At 37.4% G+C, this 22,360-nt stretch overlaps 1 protein-coding gene across 2 annotated transcripts in view; it reads left to right on the top strand.

Moving 5' to 3' along the window:
* Positions 1 to 22,360, top strand: part of adamts14 (ADAM metallopeptidase with thrombospondin type 1 motif, 14) — a 49,891-nt gene that overhangs the window by 19,352 nt on the left and 8,179 nt on the right. Inside the window, exons 4-16 of one of the 2 annotated variants that reach the window (XM_028029760.1) lie at positions 479 to 675; positions 5,807 to 5,890; positions 8,517 to 8,673; positions 12,689 to 12,794; positions 16,092 to 16,235; positions 16,363 to 16,495; positions 16,718 to 16,831; positions 17,054 to 17,202; positions 18,464 to 18,636; positions 18,794 to 18,927; positions 20,611 to 20,734; positions 20,848 to 20,928; positions 22,187 to 22,350. In XM_028029760.1, coding sequence (XP_027885561.1) covers positions 479 to 675; positions 5,807 to 5,890; positions 8,517 to 8,673; positions 12,689 to 12,794; positions 16,092 to 16,235; positions 16,363 to 16,495; positions 16,718 to 16,831; positions 17,054 to 17,202; positions 18,464 to 18,636; positions 18,794 to 18,927; positions 20,611 to 20,734; positions 20,848 to 20,928; positions 22,187 to 22,350 — 1,760 coding nt within the window. The remainder of the gene's footprint in view (positions 1 to 478; positions 676 to 5,806; positions 5,891 to 8,516; positions 8,674 to 12,688; positions 12,795 to 16,091; positions 16,236 to 16,362; positions 16,496 to 16,717; positions 16,832 to 17,053; positions 17,203 to 18,463; positions 18,637 to 18,793; positions 18,928 to 20,610; positions 20,735 to 20,847; positions 20,929 to 22,186; positions 22,351 to 22,360) is intronic. The other variant, XM_028029761.1, reaches the window with a different exon arrangement.

The raw sequence follows: 22,360 nt of genomic DNA on the forward strand, positions 1-22,360 counted from the left end.
ACTTTCATTGACTGTCCATCAATTTCTTCTCCTTTAACAATTGATTCAGCATCTGCTGGAAAAGTCACTATTTTTACAACCTATTTTCTGCTGCTTCAGCCATGATTGTTTTACCATCCAATCATACAGCTGACTGGCTCTGACTATAAGCATGAGCAACATTTATTTTTTTCATTGAATACAATAATTACAATTTCCAGTAAGTTATTTGGTTTCAGGTAATCTCCAAACAAAATATTTTGTTTGCATTGATGTACAATGTGATTTTTAGCATATACATTTTGCTATGGTGTTACTCACCTGGGAATTTTCCACACAGGACAGCTTGTGTGCACGGATTAGAGGCAAATATCTGTGTTTTGCATAAGATTCTACACAACTTGTCACTTCAAAGGGCCTGAAATAAAGCGCATATAGACAAGGAAGATTTTCAAGGTCTGCTTATCGGTTATGTTGTATTCTCCTCATGTCTCTGCAGTGGCAGATGTTGGCATCGCAGACCTTCCTGCAGCTCTGGATTTGGTTGAACATAAACTCTCCGAGTCCGAGCGCAAGAGGAGGCACGTGAAAAAAGACGACTACAACATCGAGGTTCTGCTGGCTGTGGATGACTCAGTGATCCGTTTCCATGGCAAGGAGCACGTGCAGAATTACGTTCTCACCCTAATGAACATTGTAAGTTCTGAGAAGTGTGACATGCATTAATACTCACCTCTGTGTATTATTACAGCCCTGAAATAAAATATTGTCCAAGCACTTGCCTAAAAAAACATCACCTAATCGGCAATTATAGTCTATCCCTGTGTTACTTAAACTCCTTTTATTCCATATAGAAGTGAAAGTATGACTTTCTCAGAGAATGTTGGTAAACAAACAGAGTCATGAAGACCCAGAAACAGAGGCATTTAAAGCAGAGTTAGGTTATAAAACAATATCCAAAGCTTTTGGACATCTCAGAAAATTCTTCACTGCATCATCTGAAGATAAAAAGAGTTTGGCACATAACACACATCTGCAGCACACAACCTCAGCACATAGATCCCCAAGGCCCGGTACTGGGATCTCATCTCTTTACTATATGCACACACCACTTCAGTGACGCAAGTTATCTGATCTCCTGGCTTCTCATGCCACGCTAAGCTGATAACACCCAGCTCTACCTGTCATTCATGCTAGGATCATGTTAGCATTCGTTTTCTTCATCAGGAACAGGGGAGCAAAAAGATTAGAATTAATTTTGTCTTTACTATTACTCATGTATTTGACCAAACAATTACCTTGTTGTCAGAAATAGTCTAGATATAAAAGTGTGCTGTTTCTTAATTTGTTTTGTCTCTAAAACCATGTGTCTCAGAATAAAATATTGCTGAATGTGTTTATATTGACATCAAGCTCTGCCACATTTTCCTTCGCAGCTGACAGATTACCGATGAGAGACGGGGCCAAAACGAGAAACTCTCTGAGAAACTCTCAGCTCGTTCATTACAGGTTCCACCAGCTCCTACCACCATAATCTTCTTACTGAGCCTAAATCCCCCCCAAGTCAGATTTTCACAGGGAGCTGGTTTCACTCTGTAACAGTTACCATTTGGACCATGCATGGCACTCTGATTAGCTGCATTAGAGCACTTAGAAAGTTGAGTGGGAGCAGTACGGAGCAGCCATGGAAAGTGGTGCCAGACGTTTGTTTGAACTGCCAAAGCTCTTCTTACATAGAATGATGTGTTTATTTAATTAGGAATTTATACCTAAAATCTGGTGCCAAATGTCTTTAACAGAGCAAAATGTCTGACTTTTACTGAGCTTGATTGTGCTGAGTAGCAGCTCTGACTCATACACACTGGGAATCTGTCAGACCTTGGTGTTTAATGCACTCTGATGACTTAATAGCATTGGAAAAGGCTATCAGGAGGAGTACATTTGAAATAATCTTGTTTAAAATTGACTTGAGTGTCACAGTAGATAAAATGAGGTAATTAAAAGTTGTCTGAATATATCTCCCATTGTACTGAACTTTTATTTCTTTATTTTTTACTTAAAAAGTGGTGCAGTTTAAACAATCAAAGGTCAGAACCCTTCAGCTCTGCTTGTAAGCCACGGGTTTGCTGTGTCTGAAAGAGCTCTACCCGATCAAATCCCTCTGAATCCCTGCTCCAGGGCTGCAGAATGTGTAGTACCACCTGGAGAAACTCTCCCGAGGGATTGATTACTGAACATCCTGTCTGCACAATGCCAAGGTGACTAGTGAGGTCTCTGTTGCACAATGGTTGTGTTGTTTGACCACTGCAGACCACATTTTGTCCATGTCAGTGCAAAACCATACACAAGCCAGAGACACCTAGTGCCTGTAGAGCACAGCTGCTACGCTCATTTCCCCCCACAACAGCTCCATTTCAGTCCTTCTTGTGTGTGTAGGTGTGTTTGTGAGTGCTCCTCCTGGATTTGTAATTATCTCAGTGTGCACGGGGCTGGCCCGTCCCTCAACTGGACTCGCTGGAAAGTTAAGAATGCAACCACCCGAATCTCTCAGTTGAGAGAAAAACTCCACAAATGCTTACAGATTCCATGACAAAACTTTTTTGTTGCTATTTTTTTTTAGCTTTCTTCATTTTTTACCGGCTTCTGTGCTACGATCCAATATAAACACATGGATATAAGTCAGTGTAGGCATTCCTAGGGATTTTGAGTAGAAAATCTGTGCAACTTGGGGTCACTCAGAGGTTCCTGAATTGTTAACTGAAGTTTGTTTCTGTAAGTGGGATATTTACTTAAATAGACTTGAGTGAAATCTGCATCCCAGAGCAAATTTGGATTCAGACCAAAGAAAGGTTTTTCTTCTTAGGTGGAAAAGTTTTTTTTTTTTTGTTCAGTTATCATTTCCATGTAAAGAACTAATTCCTCTACCAAATACCATTATCAGCCAGAGGTTGCACAGAGGAAAGTAGGTTGTCAGTTTTGTTACAGTTTCCTTGAGGACTATGTTTTTTTATCTTCATATTGTGAGGAAACAGGACTATTAACATGACAAAGGAAACTTATTATTAGTTAGGGATTCTCCATGGTGTGCTTTAACGAAAAACGAAACAAAATCTTGTAGAAACTTTAAACGGAATTAGACAATAACATGGCAAATAATTAAAAAACAAAATAAAAAACTCACAACTGACTCTTTAAGGGTTGATTAAAAACCTCTGACTTAGTTGGGTGAGTCTTGTTAAAGGATTCTAAATTTCTGCCTGACTGTCAGAGCATAGCTCCTCCGAAAGATGCACTTCAGGGGAAGGAGTCATCATGATGGGCTTATTAACCAATCAGAAGCAAATCTGGGGTTACATGAGAACTGTGCCATGCCAGAAAACCAATGAAAACACGAATCTATTTTTTTTAAACCATGTTTTTTAAGTTTGTTTTACTTCAGAGATTTCTTTTCACTTTCAACAGTCACTATTTACCCAAAATAATTATCACACAGGAGCAATGATGACAACCACAGTCATATACCTCTCACTGTTTAGAAATGTTGGGACACCACCTGCATCTGTAAGAACTTAGTTTTGATTAGGCCTTAAGCCCAGAGAAGCCATTCAGGAAAAAATACCCTGTAGGTGACAGGTAAAAGCACAGGAGTATTAGTGCAATGCACTTTGTTCTCATTTATAAATGCAAAATAAAAATACTAATTGCACTGATTGCAGATAATTTGATTTCTTTTAAAACAATAAAATGAGTTAATCACATTAGAATAAAGCACATTATGCTTGCCAAAAAAAGCTGCGGTGGAACAGCCTGCTTTTACATAAGCAGGTTGTTTTTATGACAGCCGATTTGCTTTAGCGTTAATGAAATCGTTAGACTACACCTCAGGGTCCAATGACCCTAATTAACCACACAACCTTTTCCAGCAAAGGGCTCTGCAATATTGAAAGACCGAGCCTAGCAACAGCATGGGGATCTAAGCATGGTGAAATAATGTTTTTGCTCTGCAACACATCAAAAATGAAACAGCTTTCAACAAAAGCGACAAAATGAAAGGAAAATTTGAATTATTTCTAAACAACATGGCTGACTTAGACCAACATAAATGCATTAACCCATGCTAAATGGATGCAATGCTTCAAAATGTCTTCACTGGTGAAACAGAATCGGTTGACTTGAGAATACTAGAGCATCGTTCATAAAGTTTGTGTCAAAAGATAAGAAATCTTCTCTAATGTGCGCATACACTTTTACTTATAGGATAAGCGTCTTATAATCTATTTTTCAAATATGTCAATAAAGAGAAAGCAGGATGTGTGTGAGCTCAATACAAAGTAGAAGACTGCAACTTTGCCCATTGATACAAAACATTTTTATTCATCTTTAACTTTGCATCCATTTCTTTTTTAAATGATATCACATTATATGTTTCAACATAAAAACAATCAATTATAACAAAATGGTTTAACAGTTGTTCACCATTAACAACTGCAAATGGTGTTAATGGTGAAAACTCTAGATTTGGCCACAGATGCGTATGAAAAGAAAATAACTGTTGATGACGAAGAACTAATTTTTGCTGTGCAATGTTTTAATAAGTTTGTCATATTATTGCTTTTCACTGAGAAAAGGTTAGGTCAGGATTTTAGCTATATGTTACTTTAGTTGAAAAAGTATTCAGACCTGCAAAGCATTTAGAATTTTACTCAGAACAAAAAGCTAAATGTATTTAATTGAGATTTTATGTAATAGACTACACCTCAGGAAAAAGGTGTAGTCTTGGTAAGGGAAAGGGATTAATTTAGTAAACAAACAGGTATTTTTTCTCTTTAAATACCTGTTTCATCTCCCCTTTTTAAAACTGTATTTTGCTGCAAGTCTTTTGAGGCATTTTTTCTTAAGCTTTGCAGCTCCTCCAGAGTTACCTTGGATATCTTGACTCTTTCCCTGATTAATGCACTCCTTACATGACCTGCATGGAAACAAAAGAGACTGGAAACCAAGCATAAAAATGGAACAAATTGACAGAAGATTAAGCAGATAAATTGGGCAGGGAATGACAGAAACTGAGAGGCTTAAGTTCTGGGGAGTTTGATCAGTGAACAAGAAACAGGTGGTTTATTAGTAACAGAGGGAAGGCAAACTAGGCAGACTGATGGAAAGAGAATAATTAACTCAAGGGAAGCTGAAGTAGGACTAATAGGATCAAAAAAATAAAAGGAAAAATACCTGAGAGTGTCTTAAGAGAAATTAATAGAATTAGCTACATGCAAATGCAATCTCAAATTGTGTTGCAAACCTACGCGTAACTTGCATGGAGATCAAAATGCATACTTTTTTCCAACTTTTTACTCCAGCTAGAGTAAGAATGCTGCTGATCTGTGATTACATTTTAAAATTCTAGAAGACATAAATAAAAACTAGTACATATATAAATACAAAAATCTCTCGACTATCATAAGTGTGAGACTTATAACTCACCCAGTCAGAATTATTGAAGTTTTCTTTTTTTTTATGTCTAGCAGAATTTTTAAAGGAGTTGTCACAGCAGGCGCCCTTTTTACTTCAACTGCCGCTTCTTCAAAGTGCATTTCATCAAACCAATTGGTTCTACGGGGCTCCATATGAGGGCTGACATGTAGAAATATTTTTTATGAATATGAATTACATTCTAGGGGACATTTGGCTTAGAATTTTAATGAGATTGTAGCGTAGCATGCTGTTATATCAACCTCTTAAAACTTGAAATACTCACTATTTGTTAGATATGGAGATTAGCATCATAATCCACTTTGTTAAGCAGTGACAGAGCCTCTTTCTTTCCTTTCAGGTTGATGAGATCTACCATGATGAGTCGTTAGGAACCAATATCAACATTGTGCTGGTCCGCATGATAATGGTGGGGTACAGACAGGTGAGTTATGTCATACACTAACATTTTAGTATAGAGATGTACAAGAATGCTTGAAATTTCTAAGCATTGTCTTCAACTACCTTTGACTTGGAGAATAGCTCTATGGAGTAAAAGTAGTGTCATAGAACTAGTAAAGAGATACATACGAATTTAAACTAATTAGTTTTAAAATAAGGTATGGTATTCTCAGATTAAATTATTTTCTATAGATTAGTGAAAGTCGCCTTTTGCCTGCTTCTGATGGGTCAAACTTTGAAAATCCCCTTTTACATCCAAACCTTGATTCTTGTTTTGTGTACAATATAACAAGGTCTGTTGTTTCTTCCTTGTATGCAAGTATAACTTTTAAAGTAATTTAAATTAGCTTTATTTTTCATTTTATGTCAGCAAACGAAAAACTAAATCTTGCTGTCTCAAGACTTAAAATGTATTTGCAGTCATTTATTTATGTCCAGGAAGTCAACATCAATGTGATTTAACACAAGTTCTAAAGAAAACACATTAAATACACCCCTACAATCTGAGAAGTCTATTTAAGATGAAAAACTTCCTGTCTTTCTTTCTATGTTGCAATGTTCCTGCTGCTTGCCTGCATGCTGCCCGCTTATTTTAGCTGACACACCCCACACTTATTTTCAGATAATAGCATTCTGTTTTAACATTTTTGTCACAATCATAATTGTGTTTTTCAACATGGTTTAAAGTAGAGCTACCACAGAAAGAATAGACATGAGAAAAAATACTTATGTTGGTCACCTGCCCTACTGCTTTGCTTTATGATGGCTTTTTAAACTTGCAAACATTAGTGCTCATTGTCTCCAGACATAGCATGCTGCAAGTAGGTGGGCATGTTCAGTTTTGGTCGCGTCTGACCAAAATTTCTTTCTTTAATATGTCTGCTGTGTTCCCTGGATGGCTACTGGCTCAGTTTATTGAGGAATTTGTATGACATAACTAGTACTAGTTGTCTTCCTCTCACCTAGGCTGTGGATTCCTGCAGCTCCTCCAGAATTGTTGTTGAAAATTTGATTGCTTCTCTGTTTATTAACCAGCTGGTCAATATAGGTTTGTGTCGCTGTCTGGGTAGGTTTTCAGGTATGCTGCATTTCTTTTAGTATTTTGGATCATGAACAAATATAGAAAAGGTAAAGGGGTATATGTACATTTACAGGACACTGCACTTCCTGTAATTGTTTAAGCTCCTACATATGATTTGCTCATAAAGATTCCAGGTTATTTCTAACTCAGAAATCCATCCATCTGTTCATTCGTCCACAAAATTGCTTTGCAAAAGTGAAATGGAAGAAAATGAGATATGGTTTTTAATAATTTTTACGAAGAACATACCTTGAAAGTTTGTCATCTATTTTTATTTACCTGACCTTAGTCAACACTTTGTAGAGGCACCTTACCATATCCCTATGGGCTACATCTCTACCAGCTTTTTTTATCTGGAGACTAAAATCTTTGCTCATTTTTGCATCAAAAAAGCTCAGTCTGATTGGAGTCTCTTAATACAAATTATCAAGTATTATCACGTATTTTCAATATGTGAAAATACGTGAACCAATTGAAAATACTGTCTTAATTTCATCTCCAAATAATTAATCTTTGGTATAGATTATTACATTACATTTCTGTCTATATAATTCAATATAGTTTGCATCTTTAGGTCTTTGAGAGTCTTTTGAATAAAGTTTTCCTCTTTAAAAGTATTTAGCGGTAAATAAATATAAATAATAAATAAGAGGGTAGCTGATTTCCGTTTCCTGGGGGTCCACATTGAGCAGGGCCTCACATGGAACATGAACACCTTTGAGCTGATAAAGAAGGCCCAGCAAAGACTGCACTTCCTGAGGGTTCTCAGGAGGAACAACATCAAGGAGAAGCTGCTGGTGTCCTTCTACAAGTGCTCCATAGAGAGCATATTGACTTACTGTATCTGCGTATGGTATAACAGCAGCACTACGGCTCAAAGGAAAGCTCTCCAAAGGGTTGTGAATACAGCCCAAAAAATCATTGGCTGCCCTCTCCCCTCACTGGAGGACCTGCACAGCGACCGCTGTCTAAGAAAAGCACAACACATCACAAAGGACACTTCTCACCCCGGACATTCTCTGTTCACACTGCTGCCTTCAGGCAGAAGATACAGAGCAACCAGAACAAGAACCAACCGTCTCAGAGACAGTTTTTACCCGACAGCAATAACAAAACTAAATGCAATCAAAAACAACAATTAATCGTCTTGAATGATGTATATGAGAATGTGGCTGTTGTTATTTATTAGTTGTTTTTTTTTTGTTTTTTTTACCAGTTATTTGTTAATTCTTACATTGTGTGTGAATTGTGAGACAGTTATTTTTTGTTTTTAAGCATATGCACTGACTGATGGCACCTTTTAAATTTCGTTGTCATTGTGACAATGACAATAAAGATTGATCCGATAAACTGAGATTTCCCCTTGCTGTGAAGGTGTTCCCTCTCTTTAATGCTCTGCAAGTTAACAATGAGATGCCAGTTAGTCTTATTCAACCTGCTGAGCAGAGGAACCCCTGCTGAGGGAATTCAAAGGAAGAACTAATACAATTTCTAAACCCATCCTTTTTCTCTCTTTGTTATTCTACAGTCTATAAGCTTGATTGAGCGTGGTAACCCCTCCCGCAGCCTAGAGCAGGTGTGCCGATGGGCCAACACTCAGCAGCGCCGTGACCCTGAGCACGCCGAGTACCACGACCACGCCATCTTCCTCACAAGGCAAGATTTTGGTCCCGCAGGTATGCAAGGTACTGTATTTTTCTCGATCGAGGACTGTGCAGACTGAGTGCTGATATCTGCTTCAATTCACAAAAAAAGGGGTTGGCTTCCTTCATGTCTTGCCCAGGTAAGGTCGATGGAAACTCATGTGGGTTTATCTCTGCCAATGGCAAAATCGCTGGATGGAAAAAATTATTTTTTCAGAACCTTGCTGACTTGATGTTGATGCCACCCTGTAAAAAAATAAATTAATTGGTAAAGGATTTTGGCATGTAGAGAAAAAACAGAAAGTAGTTTTTATTTTTATTTCTTTTTGCTCATTTTAAAATTTACCTCTTCATAAGTTCACATGTATGCAGTAGTTGGCAATTTTGTGCTATACATGTTGTTCTCACCCTGTGTTTCTCTTTTTCAGCCCTTCAAAACAAACTTTGAAGTGAGCAGCCAAACCTGCACAAAAACTGTCTCCAAAATAAGAAAACTTTTACTGAGCTAAAGCTTGGTATCTTGTATTGACCTGTGCACAGTCTCAACTTCTGATGTACATGTGTCAAGTTTAGAGGAAGGCCTCGGGCTACCTGCTTTGCTTGTCACACCCACGGATGTTGCCATAGATGCAGTTGTGTTGTGCTCATAACAAGCCCAGTTTCTATAGTGTGTTACACCATGTTGCCCCGGAGCCCGCGCTGTCTCTCAGGGTCACGAGAAGACATCGCACTCTCCCGTCAGGGTTTAGTCATGGGATGGCAGATTCTATACCCAAATATAGATTTTGAGTGGGTGGGAATGATTTTTAAAAGGTAAATGAACATAAGAGAGTGGATTTCAAATGGAATCATAAAGCACAGTTTACACTTGAGAGAAATTCAATTTCTCTCAAGATCTGGTTTCAAGATTAAGATGCAAGATATTGTGGGTTGCAACAACATCCATAACCCTTTTTGCACATTACAACCATAAACTTCAATATGCCTCATTATTCAGTGTGATGTGACAGATCATATCACACTGTGATCTGCCATCATGGAGGGTTTTCAGTTTTTGTTTAGTTTTTTGGTTGTTTTTTTTAAAAGTGGGACAAGCATTTCTATTTAAATCACTTTACTTTGATACACAGAAATAAAATAGAGTGAAACAGGTTTTCTTCAGAAGTACTGAAACTTTAAAACAGAGTATGGGTTTCTGCTGCAGTCATTGGGCAAGAGGTGGGGTATATCCTGGACATGCTGCTAGTACAACACATGGACACGCACACACGCACGCCCACAGGACAGACACACACACCTGCTCAGTTTTAGAGACCAGTTGACATTGCTATCATGTTTCTGAACTGTGGGAGGAAGCCAGAGTGCCTGGAAAGAACCCATGCATACACAGGGAGAACATGCAAACTCCATGCATGAAAGACCCCACCTGGGATATAAACCTAACATCTTTTTACTGATAGGCAACAGTGTTACCAGCTGTGCAGCCCTGGAAGCAACAAACAAGTGGAAAAAAGTGTTTTGGTCAGGGGATACCAAAATTGAACCCTGTGGCCTAGAAACAAAATCCTATGTTTAGGGAAAAACATACACTGTACATCACCTTGGACCCACCCTCTTATGCAACATCATTTCACCACCATAGTGGTGGCACCCATTTGAATCTGCACTTCTGAAGCACAGGCACAACATAAACATGTACCACTGGTTTAGATAACATCATGTTCCTGTGCAAGAATGATCCAGTTAAAAGCTGAAGCTAAGTCCTGTTGGGAATCTCTGGCTAGATTTCAAAATGGAACTCCATAAAATCTCATATAAGACAGATTGAAATTTGTGGTTGTAATGTAAAAAAAAAAAATAACCATAGAAACATACACAGATTATGAATACATTTTAATGGCATGTTATGTGATATCTGAGTTCACTGGGTTCATAACGAGCCACGGAAGAAAAGAAACATGCTTCTCCTGCTGCATGGTTGCGCTTCAGGGTGTAAATATTCAGAGCTGACTTCTTTGTGGGAATGTTTTCAGCATTCTCTTAATTTCCCTTTATCTGCCTCTGAGATAAAGAGTCATGCTCCATAACTGCTTTCACATGTCTTAATTCGCCTCCAGCAATATAAGCTCTTTGTATTTTTATTTACTACTAGAGTCCTCACTAAAATGCATTGGATATACGGCACAGGCCTATTATGAATATGAAAACGTCATTACACTATGACTGAATTAACTTGCTGTGGGCATTTCTTTTTTCAACCCCAGCCAAATAACACGAGAGCCTTTATCACCAGCTGTTTGCCTGCTGCATTTTCTGCTTTTTACCTGCATGCCAAAAAGGGTCTTCTGGTGGTCAGAAAGCATGAAGAATTCTCTGTAAGCTGCCAAAAATGAGGCTGAAACCAATGTGCTTCTGAACCATGCCAAACGCTCAAAGCTGAATCGCTGCACACCTCTTGATCGAGTCATGTTTATTGTTTCTGCTTTGCTTAAAAGTTTGTTGCCGTGGTGCGCTGACAATACATTGTCATGATAGCTGGGCGTAGCTTTGTGCAGCTTGGAAAAATGCTGTGCCGCAGGAGCCTGGGGATTGTGTTTGCTCTTCATTACCATGAAACAAGCTGCTCATGCTGTGTTTTCATTTGAATGTAAGGCTATTGGTTTCAAAATGTTGCATGCCTTTTGTCAGAGGCTCAAGAGGTTTTCCTGCCGAGTGGTTGCTGACTGAAACGCATCACTCACACCTCATTACAAAAACAAAATCCTCAGCTACTTTTATCATTTAGAGCTTCATTAGACGTGCTTTACCTTGAGTATGCGAGAATGCTATTTTCTGAATACAAACTACTCAACCAGATCATTAATAATGTATGATATGGATTTTTTTTTAAAATAAGCTGAGCAATCAATTTGGTGTTTTTCTGAAACTAATTACACAGCAGAGTTGGTCTGAGAACCAGCTGTCCATAGTGAGTCTATAAATTATCATTCTGTACAGCTCACTATGAAAGACTACTTGTGGAATAGTTCTCTGACAGGTGTCGCATGTGGATAAGAAAATAAGTACTGAGGATGTCAATGTTTTTTTCAGTAAATATTCTTCCAGAATTAATGAGAAATTCACACTTCATGTCATTGACAAGCTAAGTAACCATCACATACAAACAAAATAAACAAAAAAAGGAGAAAATAATACAATTTGTGTAATGAAGAGAAAAGCACAGGGCAAAAATAATGAGATCATGGATAAAGGGGGTATAAACAAGCTTTCAAAGCGAGGAAAAAATGCAGTCTGCCCGCATTTCAAAGCAGTCACTGTAAGCTAATATTGACTAGCTTAATCCTGACTGATTGCATATAAAAAGGTTTCTAATTACCAATGTGGTCAACAAGAAGCATGGAGCCATAATCCAAACATGCAAAAAGCTTAATTTTACCATTAATGAGCAGGTCCTGGTAGCATGATTCCTGACAGAGGAAACAAAAAAGTTATTCACAAGTGTTGCCTGAACCAATTTTTTTTTTTCTATATGTTGAACTTGTAGAAATTCTATTAGTGGGATATGTTTTTTTTAATATAAAATAAGCAATGCACTGCGTAAGAACTATGGTGGATGTTATGCAAGAGGCTGATCACAAGCACACAGCTAGAGAAATCAGTCACCAAATCAATGAATTTATTTGAAAAAAAATAGAGAAATAAATGAAGATCAGAGTTTATATAAAAGGCCCTGAGAAGATTTAAGACTTCAAGACAGTTTTTGTTGAAAAATTGCCTGAAATTACACCTGTAGACATGTCAAAACTGTCAGCAAAGGCTTTACAAGGCATTAAATTACAGTAGGGATATTTAATACTAATGACTGCTGTCATTAAACTTTATTACATGTAACATAATTAGGAATTCCTAATTGAATGATTATTACTTGGGTTCTTATTGGCATCTGGTGTGAATTTTATGGTAATTTGGACTGGGAACGATGCAAGAAAGTGTATGATACAATTTCTTCCTTCTTGTTCTTGATTGTCGGGGCTGTATGATCTTTTCTGTTGCCCAGGTTATGCTCCAGTGACTGGCATGTGTCACCCTCTGAGGAGCTGCACCTTGAATCATGAAGACGGCTTCTCCTCTGCCTTTGTCGTTGCTCACGAAACTGGTCATGTGTAAGTACCAGCTTTCCTATGAAGGGCTTAGCGGCATTTCACAAGTTCTACAAGCTTCCATCTAAGCTGACAGTTTGGCTTGACTGTCCAACAAAGCAGTCTGTCATCAAACACCTCAATGGAGACATTCAGGCTTAGCAAAATTCAACACCTAAAAATCTTGCACATAAAAGGGTATAGTTTGAATAATTAAGAGACATATTTTCTAACACGAGTTTGTTGATTTTATGGGTTTTTGGTAGCATGGAGATTTTATAGAGAACAACAAAGGTAGAAGAAGGCAGAAGAATATGTATGCTCAAAGTTGCTTGCAGTTACATTAGATCTTTTAATGATTACTTCCATCTCTGTGAAGCTGAAGAGATGATTCTTAAAGGTTTGTGCTGTAGCATGTTGTGTTTCCTCCAAGTCACAAGTAGCTTTTTCTTGTGGTCACTCTGTCCAGAAATTGTGTATCACCTCTGCCCCATTTCACAGAGTTTTTTCCTCTTTCTTTGAGCTGAGGAGTATAATGAAAAACTGTAACATTTGCGAGCCCAGCCTCCCTCTGTGGCACAAGAATCTAGAGCCAGCCAAACAGACTTGACTGTCTGTAACATTGCACAAAAGAAGAAAAAACCAAGGTCACCAATGTTTCCATTCATTAGGAGTGGATAGAAGCAGACTTCATGCTGTGCCTATTGACATTTAAGGATCTCTGATCTTGAGATCAACAACCACCCAAAGGTTTCTCAATGTTTTTCTTCCTATTTTAAGAGCTTTTTTTTTTCATTTACATTTGGATAATTATTTGTTTCAAGAAAAACACGCATGTAGGCGTACATCTTAATGAGTAGACCATTATCAACAAGTTTATTTCTACTAGTAATTCAACTTAAAAAATAAAACACATAGAATATTTGCATTAATTACAATGAGAGTTTTATATTTTAAACATTTATTTCTGCTAATTTTATTTGCAGCTAGTAAAAACCCGAGCTCAGTTACCACAGAATGTTTGTTCTCATAAACAAAGCATTTTTAATTGAGAAATGTTGAAAAGTATACCCGTGTAATGTACAGATTCTATGATAATTTACATATGCACCTTTATTGCTTTAATTCCAGCAGCAACTAACTGCTGGCAGTGTTGTTTTTTTCCCCTAATGGCATCACAGAAAACCACCTGTGTAATCTGAGACTTGTTACAACTGATTGCTTCTACAATCAAATCAGAACATTTTTAGCAGCTGTTTGTCTCAATGAGATTTTTTTAGTTCTCAAGTGCATTCATGTTTTAGGTGTCACAACTTCTACTCAGTGAAAATGTTGGAGTTTTTCTTTAGTAATTCCAAGAATCTTTTTTCAGAATGGATGCATCAGAATTATTTGATTTTAAGAATTCATTTGAGAATCATTGTTTCTCATGATCGCATCACTGATCTCAACGTGTGATCTATTGTCATTCTTATTCTTTGAGATTGTCAGTCCAAACACATTCCAGTTGGTTGAATGAAAAACGTGATGCTCCTGCAGAGTCTGAGTCTGTTTCAGGAACAAGCGTAAAAGAAGTGCAGTCTCTTCACCATATTGTCCTCCCCTTGCATGCAGAGATAATTTTTTGGTTGAATGGACAGGATCATAGAGAAGTGAAGTTGGGTAGATGAATATGTTATGGTGATTATGTCTCTGAAAAGAAACGCATGGACTTTTTTTTAATAAGGACAAGCTTTCTCCTCACAGTGCTATTGTCATTCAGTAAGAAGATTTAAGGCTTATTGACTTGATGTTTGTCTTGTCTTCTTATAATGTCTGCATTGCTGATCAGAACAGTTAAATAACTGTGGAAAACAATGTTTACTTTCATGGTATAAAGTGCCTTTCAAAAGTATTTGTTCTCATTTAACCTTTTACAGCACAAATGAAACGTTACTGTAACACCTTTTTAGAGCACAACAAAGTAGTGCATAATTGTAAAGTTGAAGGAAAATGATGCATAGTTTTCAAATCTTTTGCAAAAAATGATTTTGAAAAATGTGGTGAGCCATTGTATTTAGACCCCCTGAAAAAAAATGATTCGCAGAACTGCTCAGGTGGTCTTTACCAGCTGCACAGAGAAATAAATTGATTTTATTTTCTATTTTTGTTTGTGAAAAAGCTCAAGTTTTGCCAGATTGGTTGGAGATCGTTCCATTGTAGCTCTGGCATTATTTTTAGAGTTGCTGTTCTGCTTGAAAGTGACCCTTCCGCCAAGACTGAAGTGTCACTGTGTAGCAGGTTTTTCTCATGGTTTTTGTTTTAATTTCAACCATTTTCGAAGTAAGTCATTTTTTCCGTCCACAGTATGATCCTGTCACCACAATGTTTTTATGATGGGAGTGGGGTGTTCAGGGTGATGAGAACTGTGAGTTTTCCACCACTTTTATAGAAAAAGTATTATTGTGGTCTAAGTGGTCTGGAGCACCTTTTACGCTTGTTATGTTCTTGACTTGGAGCAAAATGTGAACAGGACTTATGACTCACCTTCAACAGTAAATTATTTACCATTTATTTTTTGTTTACAGTATTTTTATAGCAACTTAAAGAAGAAATATTTCACTTGATTTTAATTGGCATTTTACCTATAATTCTTTTTCTTCAGTCAACTTTTCCCAAGCTGTGAGACCCGAAAGGGTTCCGACATGTTGTGCTTCTCCTGATAGTATCCAACAAGACAACATTAAGGTGCCTCCTGCGGCTAAATTCAAATATTTACAAAAATATGCTAAACTCATCATTTTTTTGCTGTCTGTTGTTAGCTTCAGGGAGGCTCTGCCAGATTTTTGATTGGATTATTCAGTTAAAAACTGACCCCCAGGTGTGGTTTTATTCATTAGCTTTAGCAACATTACACCGAGGATTTGTTGAGCTGTCAGTGTGAAAAGGTTTCTTGGGATGAATCGTTTGTAATCAAATTCAGACAATATACGGTGATTAACACTCATGTGAAAAACAATACGAAAATTACTATTAATTAGCAGAAATAGGTTTTTATAAAACAACAGGGTGTCACATAAATCAGCCTGTTTTTCTCTTCAGCACTCTCCTGTCCTGCCATGTTGGTTTCCTGTGCTTAGAAGCAGATTGTGAAATCTGTCACTTGATTTTTGTAGTGCCTCTCACTGCAGTTTGCTGGAGTTGCTATATTAACTTAAATCCTACTTACTAGTACATGACATTGACTTGCAAAATCTTGAAGTTGTTATCCCGTGCCAGTTATAAATATGTACACCAAATATTGCATATATTCTTGTCTAATGAGTTTGTTTTGGCCCTTAGGCTGGGCATGGAGCATGATGGTCAGGGGAATCGCTGCGCTGATGAAACCAGTATGGGCAGCATCATGGCCCCACTTGTCCAAGCAGCTTTCCATCGCTACCATTGGTCACGTTGCAGCAAACAGGAGCTCAACAGATATATTCAGTATGTCCTGCTTTTCCCAGGCCATTTTTTTTATAAAGTTCCCTTGGTTCCAGTGCAAAGCTCTGTTTTCTCAATATCCCTCATGTATGTAATATTTAGGCTTAACTGATTTTAATCTTTTCCACAGCTCCTATGATTGCCTCCTGGATGATCCCTTTGAACACAAGTGGCCCAAGCTTCCTGAGCTTCCTGGAATTAATTATTCAATGGATGAGCAGTGCCGCTTTGACTTTGGTGTTGGTTACAAAATGTGCACAGCTGTAAGTCCTGCATACCTGGATACACTCCATTGACTAACGGAAGTCCTTCTTTATCTTTTCTGAGTGATTTTAACATGTAAGATCATGGTGGATTACTGTCTGATAAAGGAGGGGCATGCATATTTTCTGAAATGGTGAAGTTATGCTCACCATTTCTGAGTTGTAAAGAAAGAAAAAAAGAAATGTTTAAATCAATTCTTTAAAAAAAATTCTCCTCTTTAGTTTCGAACCTACGACCCTTGCAAGCAGCTGTGGTGCAGCCACCCTGACAACCAGTATTTCTGTAAAACCAAAAAAGGCCCTCCAGTAGATGGGACGGAGTGTGCACCTGGAAAGGTAGGACATGGGACTGAAAGAGCTTTTATAAAACTGATTTTTTATTCCTTTTATGTAATTTGATTGGTGTTTTTTTTTATTTATTTGATTGGTAAGAAGTGGAATTCTCTGGGGATACTGAACATCAGAATGCCTGTGATATTCTTTTTAGAAAACTCAATTATATTGTTGCAAGATGTTTTGAACCGTCTGTCATCTTTTTCTTCTCATCTCATTTTGCAGTGGTGCTTCAAGGGTCATTGCATCTGGAAGTCCAGCCAGGAGCTGCAAGGGCATGATGGGAACTGGGGCTCCTGGTCAAAATATGGGTCATGTTCCAGGACGTGTGGAGGTGGAGTTCGTTCCCGCAGCAGGCAGTGCAATGACCCCCTGTGAGTACTGAGGCAGTGATGAGACTGATCCAAAACAGTCATGACCTCTTGGATGAACACATTATTTTTGTTCATCAAAGAAATTGTGTCATTATTTTAAAACTATAAACAGAAATCTGAGTAGAATGCTTCTGATTAGACAGTACAGTTATTGTTCTTTCATCAGTATTAATAGCCTTTCATTCTTTTTGCAAACTCTTCATATTTTGTTATGCTAAACTTCGGTATATTTTATTGTCATTTTATCTGATAGACCAAAACAAAGTAACATATAATGGTCAAGAATCGGGAAAGAGAGCTTCAATTAGAGAAGCAGCCAATGGACCCATAGTAGCACTGGAGGAGCCAAAGCTCCTATTGTCTATTTTATTAGTTGTGCATATCACAAAACTAGCCTTTACAGTATAAAACTATTGTCATAAAAATCTTGGATTACAGTAGAAAAAGGTCTAGTCAGAAAAGAACAAAATTGAATTGTTTCACTTGCATGGAAGACGGTGTATTTGGAGGATATCTAACAATGCAGCTCATACTGAAAGAGAAAGATGATGGTGACCCAAGTTGTGCGGAGACTTTTCTTACATAAAATATATGAAAGAAATTCATGCACTTTTTCTTTTCTTTCCACATCTAAATTATTCAGTAGCTTATACTTATCTATCACAAAAAGGGGTTTGAGGGTTATGAGTAGGCTTAGGTAAGGATTAATGGCTGAGAAAGAGAATGGAGAAATATGAGAGCTGAAGTGTGCTGCATGGTGTAATTAATAGGTTGGGTCATCAAGTAATTAGAGGAATGGATGAAGCATTTAGGCCTTGCTACTAAAAAAATAGATAATTGTCATGCATTTTCTGTTAAACAATGCAGTTAATGCCTTTACACTGAGAAAATAAACAACTCAGCACTGTTGGAAATGGCAGAGTTTGAAAAGTCAGACCAGACTGAGTATGTTATTCTGCATGCAAATGCAGCTATTAAAAAGAATAAAAACAGAAGATGAACACAGTGCCTAACATAATCCAGCTTCGTTTCCACCTATGCAAAGGCCACATAGTTAAAGAGTGTGCTTGAAGAAAAACTGCAAAGAACTTAAAGCATACTGCATGGTCAAGCAGAACAATGAGAAAATCTTCATTAGATTGGTATTTAACATTTCATGTTAATTAATAAAATCATATAAGCAAAGCTCAGAACTGGAAGTCTAAGGATTCTGAATCCTTGCGAAGAATTTAACACCACTGCTGTTTCTGTCATGGGTCAGGCCTGCCTACGGTGGTCGAGACTGCCCAGGCTCTGCATTTGACTACCAGATGTGCAACACAGAGGAGTGTGCTGGCCCTTATGAAGACTTCCGCGCTCAGCAATGCATCCAGCGGAGCAACAAATACCACAACAACGTCAAGCACACCTGGCTCCCATATGAGCACCCAGATGGTAAGTCTGTAAAGACATTATTAAAGCTGGCTCTACCTGTTGGGGGAGAAAACAATTTGCTGAATTTGTGTGTTGTATGTTTATTCTATGAATCAATTTTTCACATCAGGAAGACATTTTAACAAACTAATTAGTGAATGTTGGTTGTTGTTTCCAGAGGCTCGTAAATGCGAGCTAAGCTGTAAATCGAAGGAAAGTGGGGAGGTGGTGTTCATGAACCAGGTGATGCATGATGGGACGAGGTGCAGCTACTCAGACCCCTTCAGCGTCTGCGCTCGGGGAGAGTGTCTGGTGAGTCTTAAGTGAAGCAGTCCACTGAAAGATTTTTTTTTTTTAAATCACATATACAGCATTTATTTGGAATGTTTTACTTATCTGAGATCGGCCTGCAGGGGGCATATTGGTTACAGGGGTAAAGCCAATTATTCTTATCATCATCAATACTCTTCAGCTCACTCTAGGGAATCTTGAGATGTTCCCTGCAGGAATATCGTGACTGACTCCTTCTGATTCAATGGATCAGCAGCTCTACTGGAGTTCCCACTCTCTCTAAGGCTGAGCCCAGCCTCCCCATGGATGGAGAAAATTGTATCTGTTTTTATTCAGGATATCGTTATTTTAGATTGGTATAGCCACGGAATATAGATGGATCAATTGAAAGCCTCCATTGAAAGCCTCTGTTCGTTCCTCATGATAACAGACTGCAGGCAATACCTAAATCCATCTATCCCCTTATCACTCCATCCTACCATCACATATGACCGAGACACATGTTCTCAATTACTGATGTAACACCAGTGATTTTATACTTAAGCTATAACTTTTAAAGAACATCACTTCAGGAGTGAGTTGTTTTTCTAATGAGGGTTATATTTGAAACAGGTGTGGTGTACTTTATGTGTTTAACTCAGTTTTTTTGGGGCAAAGCAGAAAAAAAACATAATGTTTTAGCCGCTAATCCCAAAAGGTTGACTGAAGTCAAACCTTTCCCATAAGTTGTTCTTCCTTAAACTGAAAAAATTCAACCCCGGTAATAGTATGAGCATTGTTTAATAAAAAGGGTGCAATTTTTTCAAGTAGAATATTTTTCTATAGTAGGATATACCATAGCATGAAAAATATATACAGGTGCAATTCACTGAATTAGACTACCACTAAAAAATGTATTTATTTCAGTAAACTGATTAAAAAGTGAAAATCCTATTTAAAATGATTACACACAGTGTCTTCATAACAGGGGAATTTTGATAATGATGCGATAGAGCTAATGAAAACCCATTCATTCTCATTTTCTCAAATAAAAAAGAATATTTGTAAACTGAAAAATAATGTTTTGAACACAAAAATGTTATATTATTTTATTTTATGTCATGGCCAACACAGTCATATGGAAGACAAGGAGAATAAGCCTCAGAATGTCATTGCTAAAGACTGATCAGAGAGTGATGTATCCCAGCATATTTATAGAAAGTTGAGTGGAAGGAAAAAGTATGATAGTAAAAAGTGCAAAATCAAGAGATATTCACCTTGAGAGATCCAAAGACGTCTTTTCACATGAAAGCAAAAATTAAGAAATAAAGGTTCCAGCCTGAGACATAGTGAATTTTTACAAATTATCATAACTTTTGTTGCTATGCTTGTGATGAAGTTGTTCTTTGTAGAGCATCATCTGCAAACCGTAAACAGTCTGGACTGAAATGTTGCTGCCCTAATGAGTGTACACTATTTGTATTCTATTCTGTTTTTAACCTTGAGCACAAAGTTTGAAGCTTTAATCTTTTTGAATGAAAAGGCTCAACATTTTGTTTTGGCTGCAATTTATGTTATGTCTGCGTCTTAAGAAAGACGCATGTCTTAAAACATTTTTAAAACCCAAATATGAGCTGTGTCCACATATGACATAATTGTTCCTGAAATGTAATCTCAGTGTGTCTATAGGTTGCTCTGGTTTGATCGTCTGCACTCTCTCTGCAGCACGTAGGCTGCGACAAGGAGGTTGGCTCTTACAAAGACGAGGATAAATGTGGAGTTTGTGAGGGGGATAACTCCCACTGTCGGACTGTGAAGCTGACACTGACTAAGACCCCTAAAAAGAATGGTAAACATTAAGTTTTATCATATTATAGAAGCAGAAATAATTTGCAACTTTAACACCCAACAAGTGGTCACTGTTTGCTAGTCTGGGCTGACCTAATCTGTTTTTATTTTAAGGAATGCTTAAAATGTTTGACATCCCAATGGGAGCCCGACACATAATCATTGAAGAAAACAATACCTCCCCCCACATTATTGGTAAGTACGACTCACATAGTTTTCTCTTTTTAAAGTGTCTAATAATATATGTTTAGATTCTTCTACCTGAAATGAATTTAGTTCACTTATTATTTTTTTCACAGTTATGCACTAGATTTGATGTAAGGGGGATAATAATATTTACACATTGAACTGAATAATTTAACCACAGCTGCTAACTCACTTTCCAAAGATTTGGAGGGTGACCTGAAGCAATGACTCTTATTACTTGCTAGATGTCTATTCACTGCATCAATTCCAGTACTTTGAACAAAGATAAAAATGTAATTTAATTTGGTAGTGAGTTGCCTGTGCTTTTTAATTAGTGAGAGCTCTGACTATTTCCAAAACATAATTCTCAGCAGTAAGTGCAGAAAAGGTTGGACAGACCTGGATGCCATGCACTAACTTTGTACCAATCATAAAATGCATTACATGTTTCTTCTGAAACTTGAAGTCATATCCTTCCTACTCCCAGCAGCTGTTTATGTTTTTCAGAAGCGTTCGTGTCTTTTTCCGGGGGTTACTTGTAGCTCAACCAACCATTTTTCCTTTTTGTTAATACAATAAAAGGAACTAACATGCAGGGTTTTCAACTTAACATTCACATTCAGTTGGATTCCTTGTCTGTTTGTAACTTATAAAAAATCATTTGCGGAAATAAATAACACATGTACTGAACTCATGTAGCTATTTTCCTAGTGATACTGACCGCTCAAAGCCCTTTTTCTCATTGATTTAAAAACATAAACCTCTCTTCTTTTCTGTAGCAGTGGAGTTGACAAGGCAGAAAAATATGCTTGTACATATAATTACAGGTCATTACTTCTGTTGATCACCATGTTTTTTTTTTTCAAACTGATTACTGAAAGCTGAAAATTGAAACTCTGAATGCAGTATACATCCTACCTCCTGATAAAAGCTTTATATAATCTTACTTCTAAAAAAAACGTGCTCTATTAGTTTATATAATTTTTATTTTTCAAAACCTGAGTGACATCACACAGGAGTGCTGGGAAAGTCTGACACTCGGTGGCATTCATCAGAAGCTTCTATATCAAATTTTGGCTTTTAATGGCTATTCTGAAGAGCAGGTGGTACTTAACTTGAAGGAATTAGTGTTGGATCATCACGATACTGCAGTGAGATTCCCACTTTGAGAAAATATCAAAGATATCATTATAAAAAGAAATTCACGTGGCAAGCATCTCTTCTTCTCTCTATATCCTAATTAAATGACCTTTTCCTCAATGCTCAGCTGTGAAGAATCAAGTTACTGGACACTTCATATTAAATGAAAAAAGTGAAGATGCTGAATCAAAGACCTTCATAGAAAATGGTTTACAGTGGGAGTATTCTATTGATGGAGAGAGGGAGACATTAAAAACAACCGGTCCTCTGCATGAAGGCATTGTGGTTCTGGTGAGTGCAG

The sequence above is a fragment of the Xiphophorus couchianus genome, chromosome 10, assembly GCF_001444195.1.
Source record: "Xiphophorus couchianus chromosome 10, X_couchianus-1.0, whole genome shotgun sequence".
NCBI classification, from domain to species: Eukaryota; Metazoa; Chordata; class Actinopteri; order Cyprinodontiformes; family Poeciliidae; genus Xiphophorus; species Xiphophorus couchianus.